This window comes from Phascolarctos cinereus, unplaced genomic scaffold (genome assembly GCF_003287225.1).
Source record: "Phascolarctos cinereus isolate Bilbo 61053 unplaced genomic scaffold, phaCin_HiC Scaffold_4;HRSCAF=312, whole genome shotgun sequence".
In the NCBI taxonomy this organism is placed as follows: domain Eukaryota; kingdom Metazoa; phylum Chordata; class Mammalia; order Diprotodontia; family Phascolarctidae; genus Phascolarctos; species Phascolarctos cinereus.
Genome location: NW_027555847.1, coordinates 253,410,399 through 253,436,532, shown reverse-complemented (window position 1 = coordinate 253,436,532; position 26,134 = coordinate 253,410,399). Strand labels below are relative to the sequence as shown.

The following is a 26,134-nucleotide window of genomic DNA, read 5'->3' as shown; positions in this document are numbered from 1 at the left end:
CACACCCACACCCACACCACACACACACACACACACACACACACACACACACACACACACACACACACACACACACTCACAGCTGGCCAAGCTCTGCCCACTCAGCCGCACTGCCAGCAGCAACAGAAACTAACTCTTCCCCAACCATCCCCCTTCCCAAGCCCGGGCTCCGCCCTCCTCTTTTTCTCCCTCCCATCTTGGGGGTCCCCCAGAGCCTGAGGACTTTGCCCCTTTCCGAGCCCCTCCCTCGGACCTGGGAGCTGCAGGTCGCCCACCCTCACCTGAGCTTCTCAGCAGCGGCGGGACCTGGGGAGAGCCGGACCTCTAAGCAAACTTGAGGGTCCGGGAGGGAAATTGCTTTGTCCTGGATCCTGCGGCTCCTCTTTTTATCCGAAATGTCCAAGACTAAGCCTGCCTGGTCCCACCTCCCCTCTTAGCCTATGGCTGTGCCGGGATGAAGGGATGGGGCCACTGGTGGGTCAGAGACTCCCTGGGGCATGATGCTTCTCTGTCTCAACCTGTCTGGTTTTGCTGTTACCTAAGGGATGGAGACTCAAACCGGTTGTAAGAGGGCAAGGGAGGACTTTGGTGATCCGGGAGGCTGCTTTACTTTACTTTGCTTGTAGAAAGGTGAAAAGGGTCCGGGCTTCTCCTAAAGGTCCTCTACTTGGATAGGAGTTAGTGTTGGGAAGTGTGTAGGTGGGAGAAAGGAATAGCCTTGTCACCATATGTGAGTGAGATCAGTGTCTTGGCAGAGGTGACCCGGATAAACCACTTGTATATTCACTAATTCATTTATTTCAACCTATAGAAAATCATAGAGTTAGAACTGGAAGGGATCTTTCAGCCCTATATTTTCTGTATGAAGAAACTGAGGCTCAGAGTCTAAGGGACTTGTCCAAGGTCAAACAGCAAATGGCAGCACTGTGATTCAAACCCGTGCCCTATCACTCCAAATTCTGATATTTTCTTTGTGAAGACTCTCAGCCAGGAGATTTATAAGACAGGAATCTAAGTCCTTAGGAAACTTAATTTTGAAGGGGGTGATAGCTATGGGCAGAAAAATATGATATGCTCTAATTAATGATAGATGCACCAGAGAAGTGTAACCAAATTGACCACTTTGTGAAGTGAGGGTTTGGGTGTGAAGTTGGGTCACAGGCAGAGTTTATTGTAGTGATGACATTGGAATTGAACCCAATGGGACAGAGAGGGTTTCATTTGACCATGTGATGGGGACAGTATTCTAGGCATAAGAAAAGCTTGTAGGAGGGAAAGCCATACTTTTGTAGTGAAAGCTGTCTTCTCCAGTAGAGAAAACTAATGTTCAGTTGCTCTCTGTCTATTGGCTGCTTCCACTAGAGACCACAAAAGTGCCTGTGTCTCCCTTATCCTCAAAAAACCTGATTCCTGCTATCATTCTATATCTCTCCTCCCTTTAGTGGCCAAATTTCTTGAGAAGGTCATCTACAATTGATGCCTCCTCTCCATCAGTTCTTGACTATTAGCAGCCTGACAATGGACCTCATCACTCAACTGAAATTCTTCTTTCCAAAGTTGCCAGTGATCTCTTATTCTTAACAAATCTAACAGCCTTTTCTCAATCATTATCCTTCTTGACCTCGCCATGTAGCCTTTGACACTATCATTCTCCCTCTTTTCCTTGATACTTTCTAGGGTCTCATGACACACAGCTCTTTTGGTTCTGCTCCTGACAATCTCCTTTCTGGATCTTCCTACATTTGTTGCCCTTTGAGGATCCCCCAAGACTCTGTCCTAGCTCCTTTTTTTCCCTCTGTACTGTTTCATTTGGGGATCTCATCAGCTCCCACAGTTTCAGTTATTATCTCTATGTCGATGTCTCTCAGATCAACTTGTCCAGCCCCAACCTCTCTCTTAGCTTTCAGTCTTGCATCTGCAACTGCCCTTTAGACATCTTGAGCTGGATCCTGTAGACATGTTAAATTCAACATGTCCCAAACGGAACTCATTACCTTTCTCCCTACCTCCTTCCCCCTTCCTAACTTCCCTCTTACTCTCAAGGATACCATTCTCCCATTCTGCCAAGCTCAAAACTTAGATGTCATCCTCAACTTCTTCCTCTCACCTCCCATAGCCAATAGGTTGTCAAGTCCTTCATACCATTTCTTACTTATGCCCCCTTCTCTCTTCTGACATTGCCTCCATGCTGGTGTAGGTCCTCATCACTTTAAGGTTAAACTATTACATTAGGGTGATGGTTTGTCTGTCCGCCTTGATTCAAGCTGTCAAACTGATTTGGCTAAAATGTAGGTCAGACCATATCACCCCACTCTTTGGCAATAAATCCTCTGTCTTTTAAAGCCTTTCCTAACCTGCCCCCTAACTGCCCTTCCAGGCTTCTCATACCAGACTCCCTCCACATATTCCGTGAACCAGTGACAGTGGAGTCCTTTGGGTTTCTTGAGCTAAACACATCATCTCCCAGCTCCTTGCATTTTCACTGGTTGTCTTGCATGCCTGAGACTCTTTGCTTCTTCATCTCTGATTCTCAATTTCTTTCAAGCTTCAGCTGAAGTTCCACTTTCTGCAAGGAGTCTTTCTCTGTCTTCCTTAAACTTAGGTCCTTCTCCATGTGATTATGTCCAATTTATCCTGTTAAATCTTGTTTACAGGGCAGCTGCATGGTGCAGTGTATAGAATATCAAGTCTGGAATCAGGAATACTCATCTTCCTGAGTTCAAATCTGTCCTCAGACACTTGCTAGCTGTGTGACCTTGGTGAAGTCGCTTAACCCTCTTTGCCTCAGGTTCCTCATCTGTAAAATGAGCTGGAGAAGGAATGGCAAACCACTCTAGTATCTTTGCCAAGAAAACTCCAAATGGCGTTGTGAAGAGTTGGACACGACTGAACAACAACCACATGTTATTTGTCCATAGTTGTTGGCATGCTATTATTACCTCCTCACCCTGTATTAGACTGTGAGCTCCTTGAAAGCATCGACTATGTTTTCTTTTCTTTTGTTTTTTAACTTTCTTTGTACCCCCAATGCTCAGCACAGTGCCTGGCATATAGTAGGTGCTTAATAAATGCTAGTTGGTGAACTGACTTGGGGTGTGCCAGTTTCACTGGAATTTAGAACATATGGATCTTAGTATGAGATGAGGAAATTCAGGGAATTAGAACAGAAAATGGTAATGGGAATTGAGTGAGCCACACTGACTCCAATTCTGGAGCTAGCTCAGTTCCATTACTGTTCAATTATGGGTCTAGGTCAATTTCTGTCTTGTAAGAAAACTTTATTCCATTATGTGAATTGTGAGAAACTTTACTGCATTATTTGAACCTAACCCTGTGTGGCTAGGAAGCTGGATCAACTCTACTTACTGCTTAGAGACCCTTAATTTCAACAAAAGCTAGGTTTTGCTGACCAGAGAGCCTAGCAGATCTAAAGATTGATGCAGATTTTCTCACAATTATACATCTCAAGCAACTCATAGTTCTTACCTGAAAACTGGCCTTGTATAGGTCAGTCAATTATGGCTTCCATATTCCTTTGATTGAACATAAACACTTGAGAGAAGTGGGACACCTCTTTTTCTGATTTTGGGGAATTGCACCTGTTTGATCTCCCCCTCCCAACTTGCAAAGTCCCTACTCTTTCCTCTAATTGGAAATCAGATTACCTGATGTAGTACCCTGGTTAATCATTTTCTTTTAATTTTTTGTCTTATTTGATGAGTTATTTTTCATGCATAAAAGTCTGTCTCCCCTTGTATTCAGGGGTCCATTGCCAAAACTGAGACCTGGGACTGATTTGTTAAGCAATTGGCATGCATTGCTTAATAAAGTCACATACTCAGTAGTTCAAGTCTTTGTTTCCTCAGTCATTTCTTCTTTTACCCACCACAGAGATAAGATTGGAGTGCCAATTAGACTGTGGAGGGCCTTAAATGCCAGATGAAATGGAAACCAGTTGAAAAAACAATGAATCAAGAGACTCCAATAACTCAGCTCATACACCATACAGTCTCCTTGAGAGCAAGTCACTTGTGCAATCTGGGGAAGAAGATAAATTTCTTTATCTGTTAAATAATAGGGTTGGAATAGATAATCTTTAAGGTCTCTTTAATTGAAAACATTCTATAAGGAATTGTATTTCTTAGGTAATTGGGGATCAGCAAAATTTGAATAGAGAAATTACATAATAAGAAGATAAGGAAAATTATGAGTTGTGACAATGGGACTGGAAAGGAGGGAATAGTGGGAGAAATATTGCAGAGATGTGATTAACAGGATTAAACTGACCAGACGTGAAAAATGAGGGAGACAAAAAAACTGTACCTTACATTGAGGTTTTGAACATCAAATGTTGGCTGAAAGAAAATGACAGGAGCAACAGAATTTTGAGGAAAAGTTTTGAATGTGAGTTTGACTTGGTTTGAAATACAGGTAGTGTTGAGTGAACTGTAATTTCCTCCTCATTGGCATACCTGCCTCTGATTTCTCTTCTCTATCTTTATTATTCTTTTTATCTCTTTTTTCCTATTATCTTTATCTGCCACATAGGTGTCAATCTGATATTCCTAAAGTGTACATCTACCCATGTTAGAGAACTTAATATTATGCTATTGTGTTAATAACTAATTATTAATTTGTGGATACCCTTTTCCTTCTATTTTGGTTGAGACCTATCTTCAGAAAAGGTCAGTCACAGTGTCTGAAGGGTTTGGCTGAGTGGAGAGATTATTCCCAGCCCCCTAGGCACCTGCTGGTTGACTAGGTTGGGCAGAACTCACCTCTACCTCTTTGAATGGGAATTCCCTTCAAGGCTGAGCTCAGGTACAACCTGCTACCTGACCCTGCTTCTCTCAGTTATTAGTGTTATCTATACCCTCATACCCCTACATTCTTTCAAAATTGCTTTGCATGCCTTTACTTTGTCAATGTTTTGAACTTATCTTCATATATGTGTCCATATCTCCCCCCTTAACCCAAAGCCATTAAATGTCAGGTAGATCCTTCAGGTCGAGGACACCCTAATTTTTGTCTTTGAATCCCTAGCACATGACACCAGGTCATTAGTCCTAGGTTTCCCAATACCTCTTAATGCTAGCATGTGCCCTTTATTGATTATCTCCAATTTATCCTATATTTAGTTTGTTCAACATAGTTGTTGGCACATTGTCTGCCCCGTTGGACTATAAACTCCCTGAGAGCAGGGACTATTTTTGACCTTTGTATCCTCAGCCCTTCTTATAGTGCCTTATCATACAAAAAGTGCTTAATAAATATTAGTTGACTTGATTCATTCAAGTGCTCTTTAATTTACAAAAATCCTTCATTGATCTGCCCTTCCCTGCTAACTATTGTCCTGTATGTCTTGACCCTTGCATGGCTGAACTCCTTGAGAAGGCCATCTATAGCTGCTACCTCCATTTCCTTTCCTCTCACTCTCTTCACTCTTAACAATTTGGCATCTGACACGATCTTTCAACCGAAATTGTCCCTCTCCAAAGTTACTAATGAACTCTTAATTACCCAAATTTTTAGTGACTTTTAATGTTTTTATGGTTTTAATGACACTCTCTCTGGTTCTCTGCCTACTTGTTTGTCCATGTCTTGTCAGTGTCCTTTGCTGGTCACTCTTTCTAAAAGTATCCCTCAAGGTTCTCTCCTGGGTCCTCTGCTCTTCTCTACATACACTATTTCCATTGGTGATTTCACCACCTCTCATGATTTCAATGAGCATCTCTCTGATGATTCTCATATCTACTTATTTAGGCAATGAGGCATCCTTGGGGAAAGATATGAGGCTGCAGGTGCTAGGAAAGTCAAACCCCCACCAGCAACACCACTATGATTATCATCTCCCCTCAGACCGGATAGAGACAGCCCATAATCCTGGGCCCAAGAGGCATGGGAATTTCAGTGTTTCCTTCCAAGTGCCTGAAGCCATCATCCTGGGAAAGCAATCCCTATGGAGATGCAGCCTGGCCACTGCTCCTGAAGACCCTACAGCCACAGCTACCAAAGTCCCAGAAAAATCAAGTTCTTGTCATCAAATTGCTTGATACAAGCAAAAGCCTTAACATCAAAACCTTGTAATTTTTTAAATGAACTCTTAAAAAAATTTTTTTTTTTGGTGGGGCTAGGCAATGGGGTTAAGTGACTTTCCCAGAGTCATACAGCTAGTAAGTGTTATGTGTCTAAAGCCTGGATTTAAACTCAAGTCTTCCTGAATCCTGGCCAGTGCTCTATCCACTGTGCCACCTACTGCCCCCAAACCTTGTAATTTTATCAGTGGGAATGACATCCAAGAAGAGGCAATATCTTCAGTTTGCCGCTTTGCCCTAAGGACTTTTGCATCTGACTGGCAGCTGAAGCTTTCCATGTGTTGTTTCCTCCATTAGGATGGAAACTTCTTGAGGGCAGAATCTGTTTTACTTTTCTATCTCAAATGCTTTGAAAATATTAAGCACTTATTCAATGCTTTTTTCATTCTTTCATTTATTCATTCTCTCACTCCCCCATATCCAGTCTGTTGCTATGTCTTATTGATTCCACCTTCATAAATCTCTCATATATCCCCCTTCTCCTCTCTGACACTGCCATCACCCTGATGCAAGTCCTTACCACCCTTCATCTAGACTATTTCAATGGCTTATCGCTTGGTCTCCTTCCCTCAAGGCTCTCCCCAGTTCCCCAATCCATCCCTCACTAAGCTGTCAAACTGATTTTCCTAAACACAGGCTTGGCCATATCACCCCACTATTCAATCAGCTCCAACGATTCCCTTTTATTCCAAGGATCAAAAACAAAATGCTCTGTTTGGGTTTTAAAACCCTTCATAACCTGGCGCCTTCCTCCCATTCCAGGTCTCTTATACCTGGCTACCTCCATATGCTAGTGATATAGTGCGACTGCCTCCTTGTCATTTCTCAAGCATCACACTCCATCTCCTGACTCTTGGCATTTTTACTGGCTGTCCCTGTTTCCAGAATTTTCATCCCCTTTTTCTCAATTTCTTGACTTCCCCGGCTCCCTTCAAGTCTCAACTCAAACCTTACCTCTATAAGAAGCCTTCATGAATCCCCTTTAATTATAGTGCCTTCCTTCTGTTGACATCTCCTGTTTATACTGACTATATCTTGTTGGGCAGGTAGATGGCGTGGTGGATAGAGCACTGGGCCTGGAGTCAGAAAGACTCATGTTTGTGAGTTCAAATCTAACCCAGATATTTACAAGCTGTGTGACTTTGGACAAGTCACTTAACCCTGTTTGTCTCGGTTTCTGCATCTGTAAAATGAACCGGAGAAGTAAATGGCAAAGCACTCCAGTATTTTTGCCAAGAAAAATCCAAAATTCGGTCACAATGAGTTGGACGTGACTGAAATGACTCAACAGCGCAAGACGAGATCTCTTGTTTGTCCCTAGCATGTTATCTCCCCCATTAGACTGTGAACTCCTTCAGAATAGGGACTCATTTTTGCCTTTCTTTGTATTCCTTAACAAAACCTCAAAGGAAAAGATGTAACTAATGGGAAAAAGGTGAAGGGAAGAGAGCCATTGGGAACAGGATACCTTAAAAAAGAGTAAACCAAAATAGCTGAAGGAATATAATACTGTGTTTACAACAGAAGGTTAAAAAAAACAATTATACCTTGAAATAACCCAACATTAGAGACAAACGGAGGAAAATATAAACACGTTAACAATTTAAAATGTGAATTTAAAGATATGACAAGAAAACAAAATCCAATCATCTGTTGCTTAAAAGAAACATGTTTATAAAACAAAGATCTACACAAAATAAAACTGAGGAGACAGAAAAAAAATTTACTATGTGTCAAGTGAATCCAAAAAACGGAAGTTGCAATCATGCTGTCTGACAAAGTGAAAGCATATCTTCAGAAAATTGAAAGGGATAATAAATAAGAAAACTACATACATTATGGTGAAATGAACCATAGATTGTTGTCTGGTTCTTAACCAATATTCATAATAAATTAATTTTCTTCCAATGCTACAGTATCCAAATTCATAAAGAAAACATTATCTGAGCTACAAGAAAACTTAGACAATAACACAATACAGTTCCATATAGTGACTTTGCTCATGGCAGTTTTGATACATCACGGATCCACATAAGAAATTTAATGAGAACTGTGGAGGAGTTTTGTAGAAGCTGCAGAGGACATGCAAGTGCCAGCAGATGACACAGAAAAAGTTTGGAGTCTCAGAAATGCATAAAATATGTGTATAGTATTGTATAATGTAACCATATTTTATCTTTTAGTATCATAATAATTCAGACTTCTCTAGTAAGAAGGGAGGGCCAAAAAATTTAACATAGATTTTCTAGATTGAGGGGGCACTGAACCCTTACCCCTGGTAGTGTGGAAGGGATGATTGTAGTGACAGGAAACTAAGATGTCCATACCCTTTGAACTAGAGACTCCATTTGGGAGGCCATTGAAGGCTGTGAGCATACTTGAGACTCTTTGATAGAGGACACTGGGGAAGTACTTGGAGGAGCAGTATTTGAATCTTTCTGGTATTCTAGAGACTTTTCCAGAGTTGGTGATATGGATAAATGTGCCAACTGTCCCCGTCTGATTTACTGAGGACAAGGATGTGCTTTGTCAATTTAAAAACAGAAACCACTTTTTCTCTCACCCAGAACTGTGAACTATAACTCTCTCAATGGAAATTCTAGGAAGGGACAAGTGGGGGACCATCGTGGAGTGACCATGGGCATGGGCTTCAGGTGTCTCCCTACCCCATGCCCAATCCTGGCAGAAATGGTAAACTGTTCACACTTGGAAGTTAGAACATAAGCATTGCATTAAATGCCACCTTGGTCACCTCTTGTTTTGTGTCTCATTCCCTATTTATATGACAATGAAGAAAAGCTCAGGCTGCAGAAGAGAGAGTCACTAAAGGACTGCGAAGTCTCCAGTAAAACTGAAGCAAAGAAGGTTTGAACACAATTAAATACCTTTAGTTTTATAATCCAGTCACCTAAATATATACTCAAATTCATGGCAGTTGCTAACCCAATAACTTTCCATTAATGGATGATATTCAGGTCCTAACAAGTGCCATAAACTATTAACTCTAGGACTGTTTTAAGTACACTTGTCCCTTCCACATTGTGACTTTCCCCATCACAGTTTCAATATATTGTGGGTTGGCATAAGAAATTAAATGGGAATTTTGGGGAGTTTTACAGGAGCTGCAGACGACTCATGACAACCAGCAGACAACACAGAAAAAGTTTAGAAACTCAGAAATGCATAAAATATATGTGTAATATTGTATAATATAGTCTATGACCAAATACTTAACTCAAATTTTACAATAAGGTGCTGTAAACACCCCATAAAGGAAAAAGGAAAAAAATTCAGACTTCTCTGGTACGAAGGGAGGGCTGAAAAATTTTATACAGATTTTCAATGTCTTGGAGGCTTTGTGTCCCCTAAGCTCCTCCATGTGGAAGGGATAAGTGTACTAACATATTCTATAATTGAGTTCCATTACAAGTCTGAACCCTTGCCATATATTCAGTGTGCATTAGTTCATTCTCTCTGTGAGAACATGCAAAGTATCTATCCTATGTCTTCTATGTGCTGGATTCTGTGCTAAGCAATTTTTAAAGCAAAAGCAAACTGACCCTCTGCCCTAAGGCACTCTCTGATTCCCTGAGAAATATCAGGAAGATCTGATCTGCTGAACTGTAAGATAAAGTCAAAGTCCTTAGCTAGTTAGACACTTAGAAGTGTCCTTTTTTCTAACTGTGGTTACCCTGGAAGAGCTGAACTAGGGACCCTAAGAACCCCCATCTCTATTGGGAATGTTTTTCATCCTGCCCCTTTGTCCCAACTGTAACCTGGGACTCTCTTTACTTCGATCCAGAGTGGGTTTTCAGGCCATAGCACTGATGCCTGATGAGGTGGCAGAGGGGGAAATGGACCCAAAAGTCAGACCTCAAAGTCTACTCTTCCTTTTTCTCCACTGCTGTTATTCCCGGTGATAATACTGGGCTTCCCTTAGTCTCTAGTGAAAATGCTCTTTTCTAACTTTTACTACAGAGCCCCATTTACACCTCTCTCCTGTGGGAAAATGACCAAGATTTCCAGAATTTACTTTTTCATTGAAATGTAAGTAACTCACTTCTATTCTTTCCTATAGCCAAATAACCTAACCCTACAGGGAAATATTTCTTATGGGAGCTATGTGAACAGAAAAGTGGTTCTGGAGTGAAAAAGAATAGGAGGAACACTTTTAAACCTCCTGTCTAAAGTAGAAATGGGGGCAGCTAGGTGGCACAGTGGATACAGCACTGGCCCTGGCACCAGGAGGACCTGAGTTCAGATTTGGACTCAAACACCTACTAGCTGTGTGACTCTGGGTAAGTCACTTAATCCTGATTGCCTAGGGGAAAAGAAAAGTAGAAAAGTAAATAAACAGGCTAATCCCCAAGGCTTACAAAAGAAAGAAAACAGAATGACTTTGGAGTCAACTCAGAGCCTAGAATCTGCCAGACTTGAAGGTGGCAGGAGACCTTGACCCTGTGGGTCCTGATCCTCCCTTTCTGTATCTTCTTTCCTGTTGTGCACAGCTAACTCAGCTCACCACAAGAGCAAGGATCCTATACTAACTCTGAAGGGATAAGACCAGCTTAACCTTCTATTTCGAATGCGCATCGATGAGGCGGGAGACAAGATGGAAGCAACTCCGTTTAATTTTAATAAAGCATTCACTTAAATAGTAAAGTAACAGGAACTTCTTCTTAAGTCACGATGAGGATGACGTAGAGCTCATGCTGTGCTAAGGACAATGCATGCACATCCTGTGCACTTATCTGACTCCAATCCCAGATAAACTGCTAATGTCCATACAATAACTAGGGGAGTTAAAGATTGTTAAAGATCCATAGAATGGAGCACCGAACCAGGTGACCTTTGCTCATAGATCAGTCACCTGAGAGGGGCCTCCGCCCATCAGTGAGACCTCATGAACAGCCTGTGGCCCTCTACATCCTTACCGATCCCCAACACTTTCCCAAAACTCTGAACTCATTTTCCATTTCTCACACCAGAGTCTTTATATTAACCAGCTGGCTGAAGAGAGAGGAAAATCGACATTATTTTCCATTGGAACAATAAAAGACATGTATTACTGGTATCCCAAGTTGAATAACTGAATCCTTCCTTCATAAAACATTTTTGCTTATATATGCTATAAAAAAATTTGAGTTCCTCTCTCTATTACTTTCTAATCCTATGACTGAACAAATCTCGTTATATACCTCTGAGCCTCAGTCTTAAATCTGTAAACTAAGGATAATACTTTATCTATTTATCTCAGAGGTTACTGTAACAATTACATGGCACTCAGTATAAAAGTATATATATATATATATATATATATATATATATATATATATATATATATATATATATATATATATTTACACACACACACACACTTTATATATGTATATATACATAAAAATAAGCGGCTGCTGTTTTTATTACTTGAGTACTATATTTCAGCTCCATTATGTGTAATCTGTTTCTTCTTCCTTGATCTTTGCCCCAGTATTACATACCATGCTTCTCTTTTCTTTTTTGTGGATGCTGGTGCCAGGAGGGAAAGTTTAAAGAAAAAAATTGAATAGAGAGTTAACATTAAAGGATATCTTTGCTAGTGTAGCTGTGTCATTTGCAGGAACATGGTGGTGAGTTTTTATTTAAATGAAGAATCGTATAAAGATGGAAATATTCTCTTAGACACAAGTACTGTACTCTTAGCTTTAATAGTATACTTGAGCATTTAAAGATATCTGAATGCAGCAATAAAATTAAAGAAATATCATCTGCAGAAAAAATTGGTGGCAAACAGGACAAGTGTAAACTTGACGTCTAAAATATATAAGGAAATATTTTTTGAATACAATTTCAGGCAGTGGATTTTGTGAAGCAATAACAACAACAATAATAATGATTATGATAATGACAGCATTTAGATGGGATTACTAAGTACTTGACAAATATATCATTTGAGCTTCACTTCAACTCTGAGAAGATGCTATTATTATCCACATTTTATAGATGAAGATACTGAAGCAGAGGTTAAATGACTTGCCTGGGGTCACACAGCTAGTAAACATCTGAGGAAGGATTTGAACTCAAAGTCTATCCACTGCCTAGTCACCTACCTGCCTCTTACAATGCAAGATTTTATTTTCAAAATCCTTGCTGCATAATATATGCTTTGTTTAAATATAACAGGAAATTCTCATTTTATTTTTTAATTACTTTATTTATTTTTAGTTTTCAACATTCACTTCCATAAGATTTTGAGTTTTACATTTTCTCCCCCTCCTTCCCCTCCCACTTCCCCAAGATGGTGTGCAATCTGATATAGACTTACATATACATTCTTATTAAACATATTTTAGCAATAGTCATGTTCTAAAGAAGAACTAGAACCAATGAGAGGAACCATTAGAAAGAAGAAACAAAACAAAAAAAAGAAAGAGTGAGAGAGTAAATAATATGCTTTAATCTGCATTCAGACTCCATAATTCTTTCTCTGGATATGGATAGCATTTCCATCATGAGTCTTTTGGAGTTGACTTAAATCCTTGCATTGCAGAGGAGGGCTAAGTCTATAAAAGTCAGTCATCACACAGTGTGGCTCTTACTGTGTACAGTGTTCTCCTGGTTCTGCTCATTTCACTCAGCATCAGTTCATACAAGTCTTTCCAGGTTTTTCTGAAGTCATCTGCCCATCATTTCTTATAGCACAATAGTATTCTATTACATTCATATAGCACAACTTGTTCAGCCATTCCCTAATTGCTGAGCATCCTCTCAATTTCCAATTCTTTGCCACCACAAAAAGAACTGCTACAAATGTTTTTGTGCATGTGGATCCTTTTCCTATTTTTGTGATCTTTTTGGGCTACATCCCTAGAACTGGTATTATTGAGTGAAAGGGTATGCAGAGTTTTATAGTCCTTTGGGCAGTTCCAAATGCTCTCCAGAATGATTGGATCAGTTTACAACTCCACCAACAATACATTCGTTTCGGCAGAGTTGTTTGGATTTGCATTTCTCTAATCAATAGTGATTGAGAGCATTTTTTCATATGACTATAGATAGTTCTAATTTTTTCATCTGAAAACTGCCTGTTCACATCCTTTTACCATTTATCCATTGGAGAATGATTTGTATTCTTGTAAATTTTGACTCAATTCTCTATATATTTAGAAATGAGGCCTTTATCAGAGACACTGTCTGTAAGTATGGTTTCCCAGCTTTCTGCTTCCCTTGTAATCTTGGTTGCATTGGCTTTGTTTGTGCAAAACCTTTTCAATGTAATGTAATCAAAACATCCATTTTGCATTTTATAATGTTCTCTTTCTCCTGTCCAGTCATAAATTCTTCCCTTCTCCATAAATCTGAAAGGTAAACTATTCCTTGCTATCCTCGTTGCTTATGGTATCAGCCTTTATATCTAAACCATTAATCCATTTTGACTTTATTTTGGTATATGGTGTGAGATTTTCATCTATGCCTAGTTTCTGCCATACTCTTTTCCAGTTTTCCCAGCAGTTTTGTTAAATAGTGAGTTCTTATCCCAGAAGCTGGGGTCTTTGGGTATATCAAATAGTAGATTAGTATAGTCATTGACTGTTGTGTCTTGCATACCTAACTTATTCCACTAATCTACCACTCTATTTCTTAGGCATACCAAGTAGTTTTGGTGATTGCTGCTTTATAATACAATTTAAGATCTGGTACAGCTAGGCCACCTTCCATAGTATTTCCTTTATTCCTTGATATTCTGGACTTTTTGTTCTTCCAAATGAATTTTGTTATTGTGTTTTCTAGCTATATAAAATACTTTTTTGGTAGTTTAGTTGGTATGGCACTGAATAAGTAAATCAATTTAGGTACAATTGTCATATTTATTATTTTAACTCAGCCTACCAATGAGCCACTAATATTTTTCTAATTATTTAGATTTGACTTTATTTGTGTGAAAAGTGTTTTACAATTGTGTTCATATAGTTCCTGGGTTTGTTTTGGCAGACAGACTCCCAAATATTTTATAATGTCTACAGTAATTTTAAATGGAATTTCTCTTTCTATCTCTTGCTATTGGACTTCGTTAGTAATATATAGAAATAGTGATGATTTGTGTGGGTTGGCCCATTTCACTTTTTAAGGAATTTTCTCTTCAGTGAGTTCTTGTGCCTCCTTTTCCATTTTGTCAATTCTACTTTTTAAGGAGTTGTTTTCTTCAGTGTATTTTTTTCCAATTTGGCCATGTGTATTTTTTTAAGGACTTGTTTTCTACAGTCAATTTTTGTCCTCTCTCTTCCAAGCTATTGACTCTCTCTAGCATACCTCTCATTTCTTTTCCAATTTTTTTCTTCCTTGTCTTATTTGACTTTTAAAATCCTTCTTGAGCTCTTTCAAGAAGGCTTTTTAGGCTTGAGACCAGTTCATATTCCCCTTTGAGGTTTTAGATGTGGGCATATTGACAATGTTGTCCTCTTCTGAATTTGTGTTTTGATCTTCCCTGTCTCCATAGAAAGAATCTATGGTCATTGTCTGTTTCTGTTTTTTGCTCATGATATTTGCCTAATTTCTGGCTTTTAAAGTTGAGCTCTCCTGCTGGAGCAAAGGGGGCACTGACTCAACCTTCTTGCGTGGGGGTCAGGGACCTGGTCACTGGCTTTGTGTGCTGGAGGCTGTAGGGTTCTGGCAGCTTACCTGGTGCTGAGCTGAGATTAACAACACTGAAGCTCTCAGGGTTGGGTGGTGGTGTCTGGCTCCTGGAGGATGTCTATGTCCTCCAGCTGCTCTGAAACCCAGAAGATTTGGCTGTTAGAGGATGCTCACCTGCCTGGGATTGTGCCTCCTGGAGTTGTAGTGAAGCATGGGGAGGTTTGGCTGATGGAGGATGCCTGTCAGCTGGTGTACAAGGTGGCTTCCAACATGGAGTTTACCAGTTCCCCTGCCTGTGCCAAGGTACTTAGGGGGTTCTATTGGTGCTTGCCTACTCCATCACCCTGGGGTTCAGGATGTTTCACTGGTTTCCTGAGGAGGGGCTTGCTATTGGCAAGCCTTGCATCCTGTACTGCTTCCCTTTCACCAGAGGGAGAAGGACTTTTCCCTTTAATCCCTCATCTTCTTGTACTAAAACACTGATGCAGCCTGGTTTTTTTTTGCTGGCTCAGCTGTTCCACAGTTTTTCCTGGGGCGATATTCTCTGGGATTTCAGAAGTCGATAAATGAGAGTGAGAGCAACTTACTGATTACTCTGCCATCTTGGCTCCTGGAAGGCCCTTTGCAATTCTCATTTTAAAGGAGTTATTCTAATCTTGCACTTACAAGTGAACAGATGAAATGGATGATCACAAGATCATGGATTTAGAGCCAGCAGGGAACTTGAGAGATCATGTAGTCTTGTCCCCTTGTTTTAGAAATGAATGCAAGTGGAAGGCCCCAGAGACACTGTTACTTATCTAATGTTCCAACCCCGGGACATGGGAGTGAGGTAGGGTTGTAGTCCATGAGTTCCTTGGCACAGATACTGAAGTGGTTTACCATTTCCTTCACCAGCAGGTTAAATGGAGGTTAAATGATGTGGCCAGCATCACACAGCTAGTAAATATCTGAACTGGATTTGAATTGAGTACTTCCTGACTCCAGGCCCAGTGTTCTATCCACTGAACCACCTAGCTGCCTCCAAGGCAAAGAAAAGTTGTGACATGCCCAGGGTTACCTAACTAGAAAGTGTCTCAGGGCAGGCCTGACTCAGGTCTTCCTGACTCCAGGATGAGTGTTCTAACAACTGTGTCATCTAGTTGCCTCTAAGTTGGGGCAGACTATACATTTATCTGGTGCTACTATATGTCAGGCAGTCTTAAATACTTGGCAAATATAAATTCATTTGATAACCCAGCAAGATATTTTCCTCATTTTACAGTTGAGAAAATGGAGGCAAATAGGGTTAAGTGACTTGTCCAAAGTCACACAGCTAGTAAGTGTCTGAGGGCAAGCTTCAACTCAGGTCTTCCTGAGTCTAGGCCTAACCTTTTTACTAAAGTACCACTTCACTACCTCATACATAGCAGAGCCAAGATGACAACCCAGGTCACTGAGACTCTAAATCCTGATTTATCTACTTCTCCCATTGTATTTTTGCCCATTCTATGACAGAAGAAAAGATACACTTAACTGGAAGTCATAGGATCACAGGTTTAGATCTCAAAGGACCTAGAAGTAGTCTAGTCTAATGCCTTCATCATATTGCAGATGAGGAGACTTAGTCACTCGTCCAATCAATCCCATTAGTACACAGCAGAGGCCAGACTGAAGAGTCCAGTGCTTCTGAATCCATATGGAGCATTCTCTCAACCAACTGGGGGGGTAGGGTGTGTTCAGGGAAGACTAATACCTCTGGTGTGATGACTGCCTAGCCCTTTTCAAGGCTGCTCTCTGCCTTTGGTGTCCACCTCTTCCATCTAACTCTCAACAGTAGCTCCAAGAAGCTATAGCATGTGCAGTGGCCACACCTCAATACATAGTTTCAGCAGATGGGCTAACCCACTATGAGGGTAACTGAGAGGTCTCAAACCCATTAGTGAGTTGGGGGGGTGTCTACCCCAAGCATGTGAAGACTTCTCCTGGTCAAATGGATAGATGAGAAAAAATTTGTTCCGATGGCCATGAAGGCAGCTGAAGCAGGCGCTGTGGAGTGCTTAGAGCTTGGTTAGACATCAAAGATGCCAGAGTCATCCACTGCATCTTGAGCCATCACCAGTCATCTTAATTCTGTCCTGCCACTGGACTGTGATTACTCTGAAGGAGAGAGTGAGGTGAAAACTTTGTACAACTCTACCTCAACTGAATCCAATTTATGCATGAATCAAAAGACATCACCCATATCATTTTACTATTTTACCTATCTCAAAGTCCTATGGCAATAGGCAAGTGACGAACCAGCAGGTGAAGATACACTGGGAGCTGTAGTCACCGTCCTGCACATGGGCAGCCTAAGCCATAGGGTCGTTTTCTCACTGGAAGCAGCAGTGGCATTTATCAACTCCCTGAGTGTCTGAGCAGCCTTTTAAGGATCGCACTCCTCACCTCCTGGTGTGAGGAAGGGTATAGAAAAGGTACCCTAAACATAGTCTGCTTACCCAACCCTAGAGGCAGGCAGGGAATCCCACTCTGCAGTTAAAACACACAAAAAAAGTACAAAAATATATGCAAAGATGATTCCAGTCAGTATCAGCACAGGGAATGTGTGCACACTTATAGACAACACAAAATCCAGTAGACCTGAAAGACGAACAACTCTAGTTGCATGAGACCGCAGCAGGTATCACATCCAAATAGCAGCCCTGAGTGAAACAAGGTTGGCAAATGAAGGCCAGCTTATGGAAGTTGGAGCTGGATACACATTCCTGGAGTGGCCACAGTGAAGGGGAGTGCTGTGAAGCTGGAGTAGGTTTTGCAATCAAAACTAATCTAGTCAAGAAGCTTATGTGCCTACCAAGAGTAGTGAATGACACACTCATGACAATGCACTTGGCACTTGCAGGAAAACGTCATGCCACCATCATCAGGGCCTACACTCTCACCATGGTGAACCCTGATGAGGTCGAAGAAAAATTTTATGAAGACCTGGAGACCGTTATCATCAATGTGCCAAAAGAGGACAAGCTCATAATTCTGGGAGACTTTAATGCTAGAGTAGGCTCAGACTACCAGACTCGGCAGGAAGCCCTAGGGAGGAACGGGGTTGGAAACAGAAACAGCAATGTTCACTTATTACTGAAGACTTGTGCATCTCATGACCTTCTCATTACCAACACTGTCTTCCGTTTACCTAAATGCAATAAAACTTCTTGGATGAACCCTCACAGCAAACATTGGCATTTAATAGAACATGTGATTATAAGGAGAAGTGAAAGGATGTGACAAAGGCAATGTGTGGTACAGAGTGCTGAACTGATCATAGGTGTATCCTCTCCCAGCTTAATATTCACATTGAACAAAAGCAGAGGCCCCAAGGCAAAATCACTACCAGAAGAATTAATGTCAGCAGATTAGAGCTCTTCTCTGAACAGGAACAGTTTGCTGTTAACTTGGAGGGAAAGTTGAGCCAACACACAGTTGGCAACAGTGGAACAGAAAAGGAGTGGACAGCTTTCAGAGATTTCCTATACAGCACTGGATTTTCTCATCTGGGTCAGAACACTTACAATCATCAAGACTGCTTTGATGAAAATGATGGGGAAATCCAGAAGCTACTAAATGAAAAAGAACTCCACAGGGTTTACCAGCAGGATAGTTCATCCATCTCTACGAAGGCAGCATTTAATTCCATCAAAAGTAAAGTACAAGCAAAGCTTAGAGAAATGCAGGATTCTTTGGCTCAGTAAGAAGGCAGATGAAATTCAGTTTTCTGCTGATAATAACAATCCAAAACAATTTTATGATGCCTTGAAGGCTATTTATGGGCCAAAGATTTATGGTACATCTCAACTACTCAGTACTGATGAAGTTGCATTGATTGGCAATAAGGGAATGATCCTAGAGAGATGGGCTGAACACTTTCATGGTGTTCTCAACAGACCATCATCAATCAATGCTTAAGCCATTGACTGTTTACCTCAGGTTGAAGTCAATCCCTCCCTAGCTGAAGTTCCAACTGAAGAAGAGGCTTTGAATGCCTTTAGGCTCCTTTTTGTAGCAAAGCACCTGGTGCTGTTTCTATTCCAGCTGAGATTTACAAGGTGGGGGGTGGTCCATTGCTCATACAAAAACTGACTGAAATTTTCCAGGTTATATGGCAAGAGGAGGTTATTCCCCAGGAGTTTAAGGATGCTGCCATTGTGCATCTCTATACAGGTAAAGGAAGTAGATTGTCCCGTGACTATCACAAGGGGAGGTCTTTCTCTTAGTCATTGTTGGCAAGATTCTTGCTAGAGTCCTCCTTAATAGGCTAATCTTTCACCTGGAAGTTGGTCATCTACCTAAGAGCCAGTGTGGCTTCAGAAAAGGCCAAGGAATGGTCCATAGGGTGTTTGCTGCTGGACAACTCCAGGAGAAATGCCAGGAACAGAACAGAGTCCTGTATACCAGATTTATAGATATGACCAAGGCCTTTGATAGTGTCAGTCATGAGGACTTATGGAAAATTATGTCAAAATTTGTTTGCCCAGAGTTCATCAACATTTTACGTCAATTTCATGACAACATGCTTGCCTGGGTTTTGATTAATGGGCAATGCTTTCATGCTTTCCTGGTCACCAGTGGAGTGAAACAAAGCTGTATGCTCACTCCCATGCATGATGTTTTCAGTGATGTTGTCAAATGCTTTCAATGAGATGAACACAGCATCAAAGTCAGCTACCAACGCTGATGGTTACTTCTTCATGTTGAAAAGGCTACAAGCCAAGGCCAAAGTGGAGGGAGTGTTGGTGCATGATTCTGTTTGCAAATGATTGTGCACTCAATGTAGCCTCTGAAGCTGAAATGCAACAAAGTATGGATCGATTCTCTGCTGCTTGTGCTGATTTTGGGCTGAGAACTAACACCAAGAAAACCCAGGTGCTCCATCAGCCACCACCACACCATCCATATGTGGAACCATTGGTTACAGCAAATGGAGAAGTTATGAATGCTGTGGATAAGTTCACTTACCTTGGGAGTATAGTTTCCAGCGATGTACACATCAATAATGAGGTTGAAGTAGGCATTGCCAGAGCTGGCTCACTGTTTGGGAGGCGCCAAAGGAAAGTATGGAAGAGAAGAGGTAGTAGATTGACAACCTAACTGAAGGACTACAGAGCTGTTGTGCTGACCTCATTGTTGTATGCCTGTGAAACCTGGACAGCATATCAGCACTATATCAGAAAACTGAATTACTCCCATTTGAATTGTCTTAGGAAGATTCTGAAGGTCACCTGGCAGGATAAGATACCAGACACTGAAGTTCTTTCTTCGACTAAACTGCCAAGCTCTCAGACTCTGCAATAGAGAGCAACATGCTGGCCATGTTGTTCTAACGCAAAATGTATGCTTGCCAAAAAGACTATTTTATGGAAAACTCACACAGGGCAAGCATTCACCTAGTGGTCAGAAGAATCCATACAAGGACACTCTCAAGGTCTTTCTTAAGAAGTCTGGAGTTGATTGTGTGACATGGGAGATACTGGCACAGCACTGTTCAGCATGGTGTGCCCACAGCAGAGAAGGTGTGGTGCTCTATGAGCAAAACAAAATTCAAATAGCTCAAAGGACACACAGGATTCCCAAGTTTAGAGAATCCACCCAAATGTTCACATGGGCTATTTGTGCCCAACCTGTGTAGAGCATTCCCAGCTAGCACTGGTCTGATCAGCCACAGTTAGACACACTGAAAGTTGACTGTAGTATAGTGATGTCATTTTGGTTCTCTTCAAGAAAGAGGGACAAAGCCCACCACCAACCATCTGTCAACCAAAGCCTGTCCTATCAGACAAGTCATTTGTGCAGTGGCTCTAACGAGTCTAATGAGATTCCTCATCTGTACGACAAATAGAACTGAGCTGATCATTCCTAAGGACTATTTGAGCACTCAAATTGATGTTGCTTTGTGTGCTCTTCCCCTCTTTATGGCAGAATGCTTTTGATCCACTAACCACTATTTCTTAGTGATGGGCTGTTGGGCCTAAAGTGGAGAGACCCAAGTTCAAATCCTACAATGGATACTTTATTAGGGAGGTGAGCCTAGTCAAGTCATTTACTTAACCTCTCTTGGCCTCAGCTTCACTCTGTAAAATGGGGATAATAGCACCTACCTCACAAGGTGTTTGTTGAGCCATTTCAGTTCAGCCCTACTCTCCATGACCCTACTTAGGGTTTTTTTTTTTTTTAGCAAAAGTACTGGAGTGGTTTGCTGTTTCCTTCTCCAGCTCAATTTACAGATGAGGAACTGAGGCAAGCAGGGTTAAGTGACTTGCCTAGGGTCACACAGCTAAGGCTGGATTAGAATTCAAGTCCTGACTCCAGGCCCACCACTCTATCTACTCCACTACATAAATGCTGCTCACATGGTGGTAAGGATCAAAAGAGTTAACCTTCTGTCCTCATTTGTCACCTGTGTGCTCTACTTTGGGGCTTCTGACTTTTCTGCCATGCTCCTAAATCCAGTACCTTCCCTGGAACCCTTCCCACCCTCTTTTCACCTTATTTTTGTCTTGTCTTCCCTGATTAAGATTGTAAGCTCCTTGAAAGCAGGGCTTGTTTTTTTTTTCTCATTTATATCCCCATCACTTAGCCTGGCATATAGTAGACACTTAATGTTTATTGATTAACTGAATGTATTATATAAAAGAAGGGGGAGGGGATAAGAAAAGGGGGGGAGAGATAGAAGAGGGCAGACTAGGGGAAGGGATATTCAGAATGCACGCCATCTTGAGGTGCGGGGAGGGGTGAGATGGGGTGAAAATTTGGAACTCAAAATCTTGTGGAAGTAAATGTTGAAAACCAAAAATAAATAAATAAATTTATGTATTATACAAAGGACTTTGACAACATTTTAAAGTACTAGATAAATGTGAACCATGTGGCCATCTAAGATTCATTCCAACTCTAAAATTAAAATGATCATTTTACTCAAAGATTTTAAGTTGCTGATAGAAAAGATGTAAAAAGTCAAGTTTAATAGCAGCTTTCATTATGATATTACAGTTAGGTCACCTTGAAAAACTCTTTGAACTTAAAGATGGCTCATGTCAGTTCTATGTCACTTTAGGCCCATACATCTATTTCTCCATTTGGATCAGAAAACAGATTGAGAGTCAGAGAACAAAATTGTACATTGATTATGAATGGCTCCTGAAAATTGGCATAAAATTTTGCTTTTGAAGGGACTGAAGTAATGTCAAAGCCACACCCAGAACTATTGATTTACACTTCAATCAGTGTATTTTAATGAGGCAGGGTACAAAACATTGGATTCAATCCCAGAAACCATCTGTAGCCACTAATTGATTCCTCATCCTAGGACAAAAAACTAGAAACCTAACTCTCTTCTCTCTTGCTACAAAACTGAGCACTTTGAAGGAAATCTGCTCTCCCAAAGTTCATACAGAGTAAATCAAGGTTTATTTACAAAAGTAATGCCATCATTGCAATTTCAAAATAGAAATTTGTGTCTTTGCATTAAGCAATATTACAAGTTGGTTTTTAACAAAGTAATTTTTACATTTTACAAATGTAAACATGTCAGAAGAAACTCAAGTTACAACTAGGATCTTGGGTGATTCAAGTGTTTGATCCCATATGATACAGGTGAGATCCTCTCTCTCTGTAAAGCTCCTTCAGTCACATCATACTTCAGGATAGCTGGCAGCTGTCGCTATTCCACAGTGGTTACTCTCTTCCCTGGCCATTAAAATGTACCCATTGTCTCCCCACTGGTCACCCCAGCTGAAAAGAAAGTTAAATATTAAGTTCAAGAGCACCATTCAAAAATGCCTTTTACTTCAGGAGGGCAAAGCCTTCTGACACACATTGTGACTGAATTCAGAAAATGAGTCGGAGCTTTCAGAAAGCAATGAAAATAATTGTTGGTGTTAACTTTGTTGTTGTTTAGTTGCTTAGTTGTGTCTGACTCTTCATGATGCCATTTTTAGGTTTTCTTGGCAAAGATACAGGATCGGTTTGTCCTTTCCTTCTGTGACTTATTTCCCAGATGAAGAAACTGAGGCAAACAGGGTTAAGTGACTTGCCCAAGGTCACACAGCTAGGAAGTAAATGAGGTCCTAATTGAGCACAGGTTCTTTGACTCCAGGGATAGTGCTCTCACCACCTCACCACCTAACTGCCCCTCAATCTATTCTGGATCCTAAAAACAGGGCCCCTTCCATCTATGAACATCCTTCTCCATTTCACAAGATCCCAGGAACTCCACCCTTCTTCCTCCTCCCCCTCCTTTCTTCAAAATGAAAAAAAAAACCCCAAAACCAGAAACTGGCAACAAGCAGGTCAATGACATTTCAGGCAAGACCTCGGTTTACCTGTTCTTGACAATCCAGTATTTCTTTCCAGTATCTTCATCATCACCATAGCCCACAAGCAGCATGACATGATCTAGCTGTTCACTACTGCAGAGTGGGTCATAATAAACACCTAGGATAGTCAAGTGAAACATGAACTTGAGAAATACTGGCTAGTGAATGGCCGTAATACAGTTAAGTGCATTGTTACAGAAATAATGAGGAACAAATGCTTACCAGATCGATAGAATTGGAAGGATGCATGTCCTGCATCAACAGCAACAGAGATGGGACCCACTGTGGCCACAGCCTCTGCTAGTTCCATTTCTTGCCCAGATGGGATGTCCACATATCCAGTGACATTAGCACCAGAGTTTTCTGGCTGATACCTACAGTAGCCATTCTTTTAAAATGAAACAGATAAAAGGTTTGGGTCTCCTATTATCAGTGGTATTGCCCAGATGAATTTAAAATTGATGGTCATGAAATTAATAAATCTATGGGCCATATTCTCCCATCAACTTATTAGATGAACAGCTCAAGAAGAGAGCTGGAGGTGGATAAAGGACTATTTGAAAGTCCCATTGAAAGAGGGCAGCTTAGTATAAAACAGAGGGCTCGTAACATTCCTACACACCACTGCTAAGTCAATATGCATTGCACATGGATTCTAAGGTATGGTTCAGTGGCCCATTTCTACTTGAGTTTGATACCACTGTCATAAAAAACCCAATTATTTTAGCAACTCTAAGAGCCTCCTAGTTGTGACATAGCCCAGTGAGACCAAGGTTCCAATCTAGCTCTCGCCTTACAAACTATGCCATCATAAGACTGAAGTTCAGCATAATACCTTCCCCTGACAGGGCTGTTTGAGGATCAAAAGAGCTTAAGTGAATGACATGTTTGTAAACCTTAAGGAGGAGATAAATGTCAGCAGTTATTGTGCAAAATTACTCAATTGTTATTTAATTCCCTGCTTCTAAGGAGGCACTTGTGGGAGCTAGGTGTCAGGGAGGCACAAGGGTAGGCTACAAAGGCAAGAATAGATTTAGGTTCAGGGAATCTGGCTTCCAATCCAGACTTTGCCCCTTATTACTATGTTTGTGATCTTGAGCAAGTCATTGTAAAATGAACATGTCTGATCAAATGATCTCTTAGACAACAGTCTATATACTTCCCAAGATCTCCTCTCAATAAGTGATTGTATTCATAGTGAAGGCAACTAATTTTTGGTGTTGATATGTTTTGGATTCAGTTACAGATTTTCCTTAGTTAGGCATGTGGTTATTTAGGTCTTCAGTCTTTGCAGGCTTCCTCAGCTCCCATGCCCAAACTGAGACTCTCCTTTCAAATATAGTTAAACCAAAATGATGGGGAATCCAATAACTATATTTACCATTGCTGCATAGGGATATGATTCCTCTGTATCAATGCCTCCATTTTTCTTCACATATTCAAAGGCATTATCTACTAAACCACCATTACAGCCTCGGTTGCCATCATTCCTAGAGCAGTCAATCAAATTCTGTTCACTAAGTGAAACAAGTTTGCCTGTTTTACGGAACCATTGGCCTTCCAGGGAACCAGTTGCACCAAATGCCCAGCAAGAACCACATCGACCCTGCAAAAGTCCAAAGGAAGCACTGGTTAGTGTACAAGATCATTTTACTCATCTTTTTCAGACAAATCTAAATAGTTTTAAATATGAAAGGGAGCTCAGTCACAGATCTGAGATGGAGTTCCATTATTTAAGAGACTATCAATCATAAGTTTCACCGAGTTTCATCTGGCTTATCTGGGGATCAAACTTAAGCAACTTTTCATACCTGATTCTTAACAGGAGTTACATAGCCCTTGTCTCTCCAGTCTACAGATTCAGGGATCTGCACAAAGTGAGGTTCATGAAACAGAGTTCGTTTGTACTTCTTTGAAATGTGTTTTGTCTAAAGCCATTCATCACTTGTCTGAATTCCTCATTGGTCTAAAATGAAGAGAAAGAGAATTTATATGAAGTGTGTTGGGAGCAAAAGATAGTTGGCTATTCACTATTCACATCAGATTGTTACAACACAACCACCATATCGCCAAACTTGTTCATTTCCATCTGGAAACTATGTTTGCCAGTGTTGTACTCTTGATTGTGCAATTCAATCATTCTCAAATTCTTCTCCCACATTGCTCTCCTCCACTGATCTTCAGTCTGGAAGCAAGTACAAAAATGTAAGTTTCAATAAGCTTCTGCTTATATCATTATACATGCAAGTGAAACTATCCTCAGACCAAATCCACTCTCAATCACTTGGTTAGCATCCAGTTGGGATGGTGACCACATCCAAATGTTGCTGCCCCAGAAGGGTTTCCAAGTTCTGATGCTGGAGACAGCCTGACTCTCTGAACTTCTGTGGGAAAAGCAACAGTCTTGAGCAAGTGAAGCTCTTATCTGGATAATCTTTGGCTTTTGTGTAAAGGCCATTTCATTAGGCTACCTTGGACATGTTGTATTCAACATAGTTGGGGAAAGAGTAGCTCAAAGCTTACCGCTCCATAGCCCCTTCTATGTTGTGACTTCCACTGATGCCATTTAGCCTCTAAAGTCCAGTCAAGTTGTGGAGCAGCAGCTACTATCCCCAAGCATAGGCAAGTTAAACACACATATAAATTCATATTTCAAACCTTAAGAGGAAAAAGGAAGGCATATTCAGAAAACGTGTGTGATTAAAAAATCAAGCCAACCAAAAATCAAGCTCTTGTTGCTTTGGGAAATAAACACAATCTTTCCAGTGGAAAAACAAAACTAATCTCAGCAAATATTCATACAATATCTAGCTATTTGCTCAGTATTGTATGTTGGATGGGATGGAGTAAGGGTAGATATGAGATGTAATGCTGATCTAAAGTTCTTCAGGGAGTTTAGATATTGACACAAAAACATTAACACCAGAGACAATGCTTCATTAAGTGCCAACATTAATAGCACAAATGATAAAAAATGGATACCCAGTTCAAAAGCAGTAACTGTTTTTAAAGCTGAAATGTGCCCCTAAGTTTTATGGCAGTGGTTCCCAAAATGGA

The 26,134-nt window shown here is 40.7% G+C and overlaps 1 protein-coding gene across 1 annotated transcript; it reads right to left on the bottom strand.

The window, feature by feature from the left end:
• Positions 1–22,393: 22,393 nt before the first annotated feature.
• LOC110197641 (procathepsin L-like) lies at positions 22,394–25,726 on the bottom strand. Its single transcript, XM_020971699.1, is given in 8 exon segments — positions 22,394–22,493; positions 23,084–23,195; positions 23,300–23,465; positions 24,459–24,683; positions 24,889–24,999; positions 25,002–25,043; positions 25,140–25,262; positions 25,601–25,726. Coding segments are annotated over 8 exon segments (1,005 nt in total).
• Between the last annotated feature and the right edge of the window lie 408 nt (positions 25,727–26,134).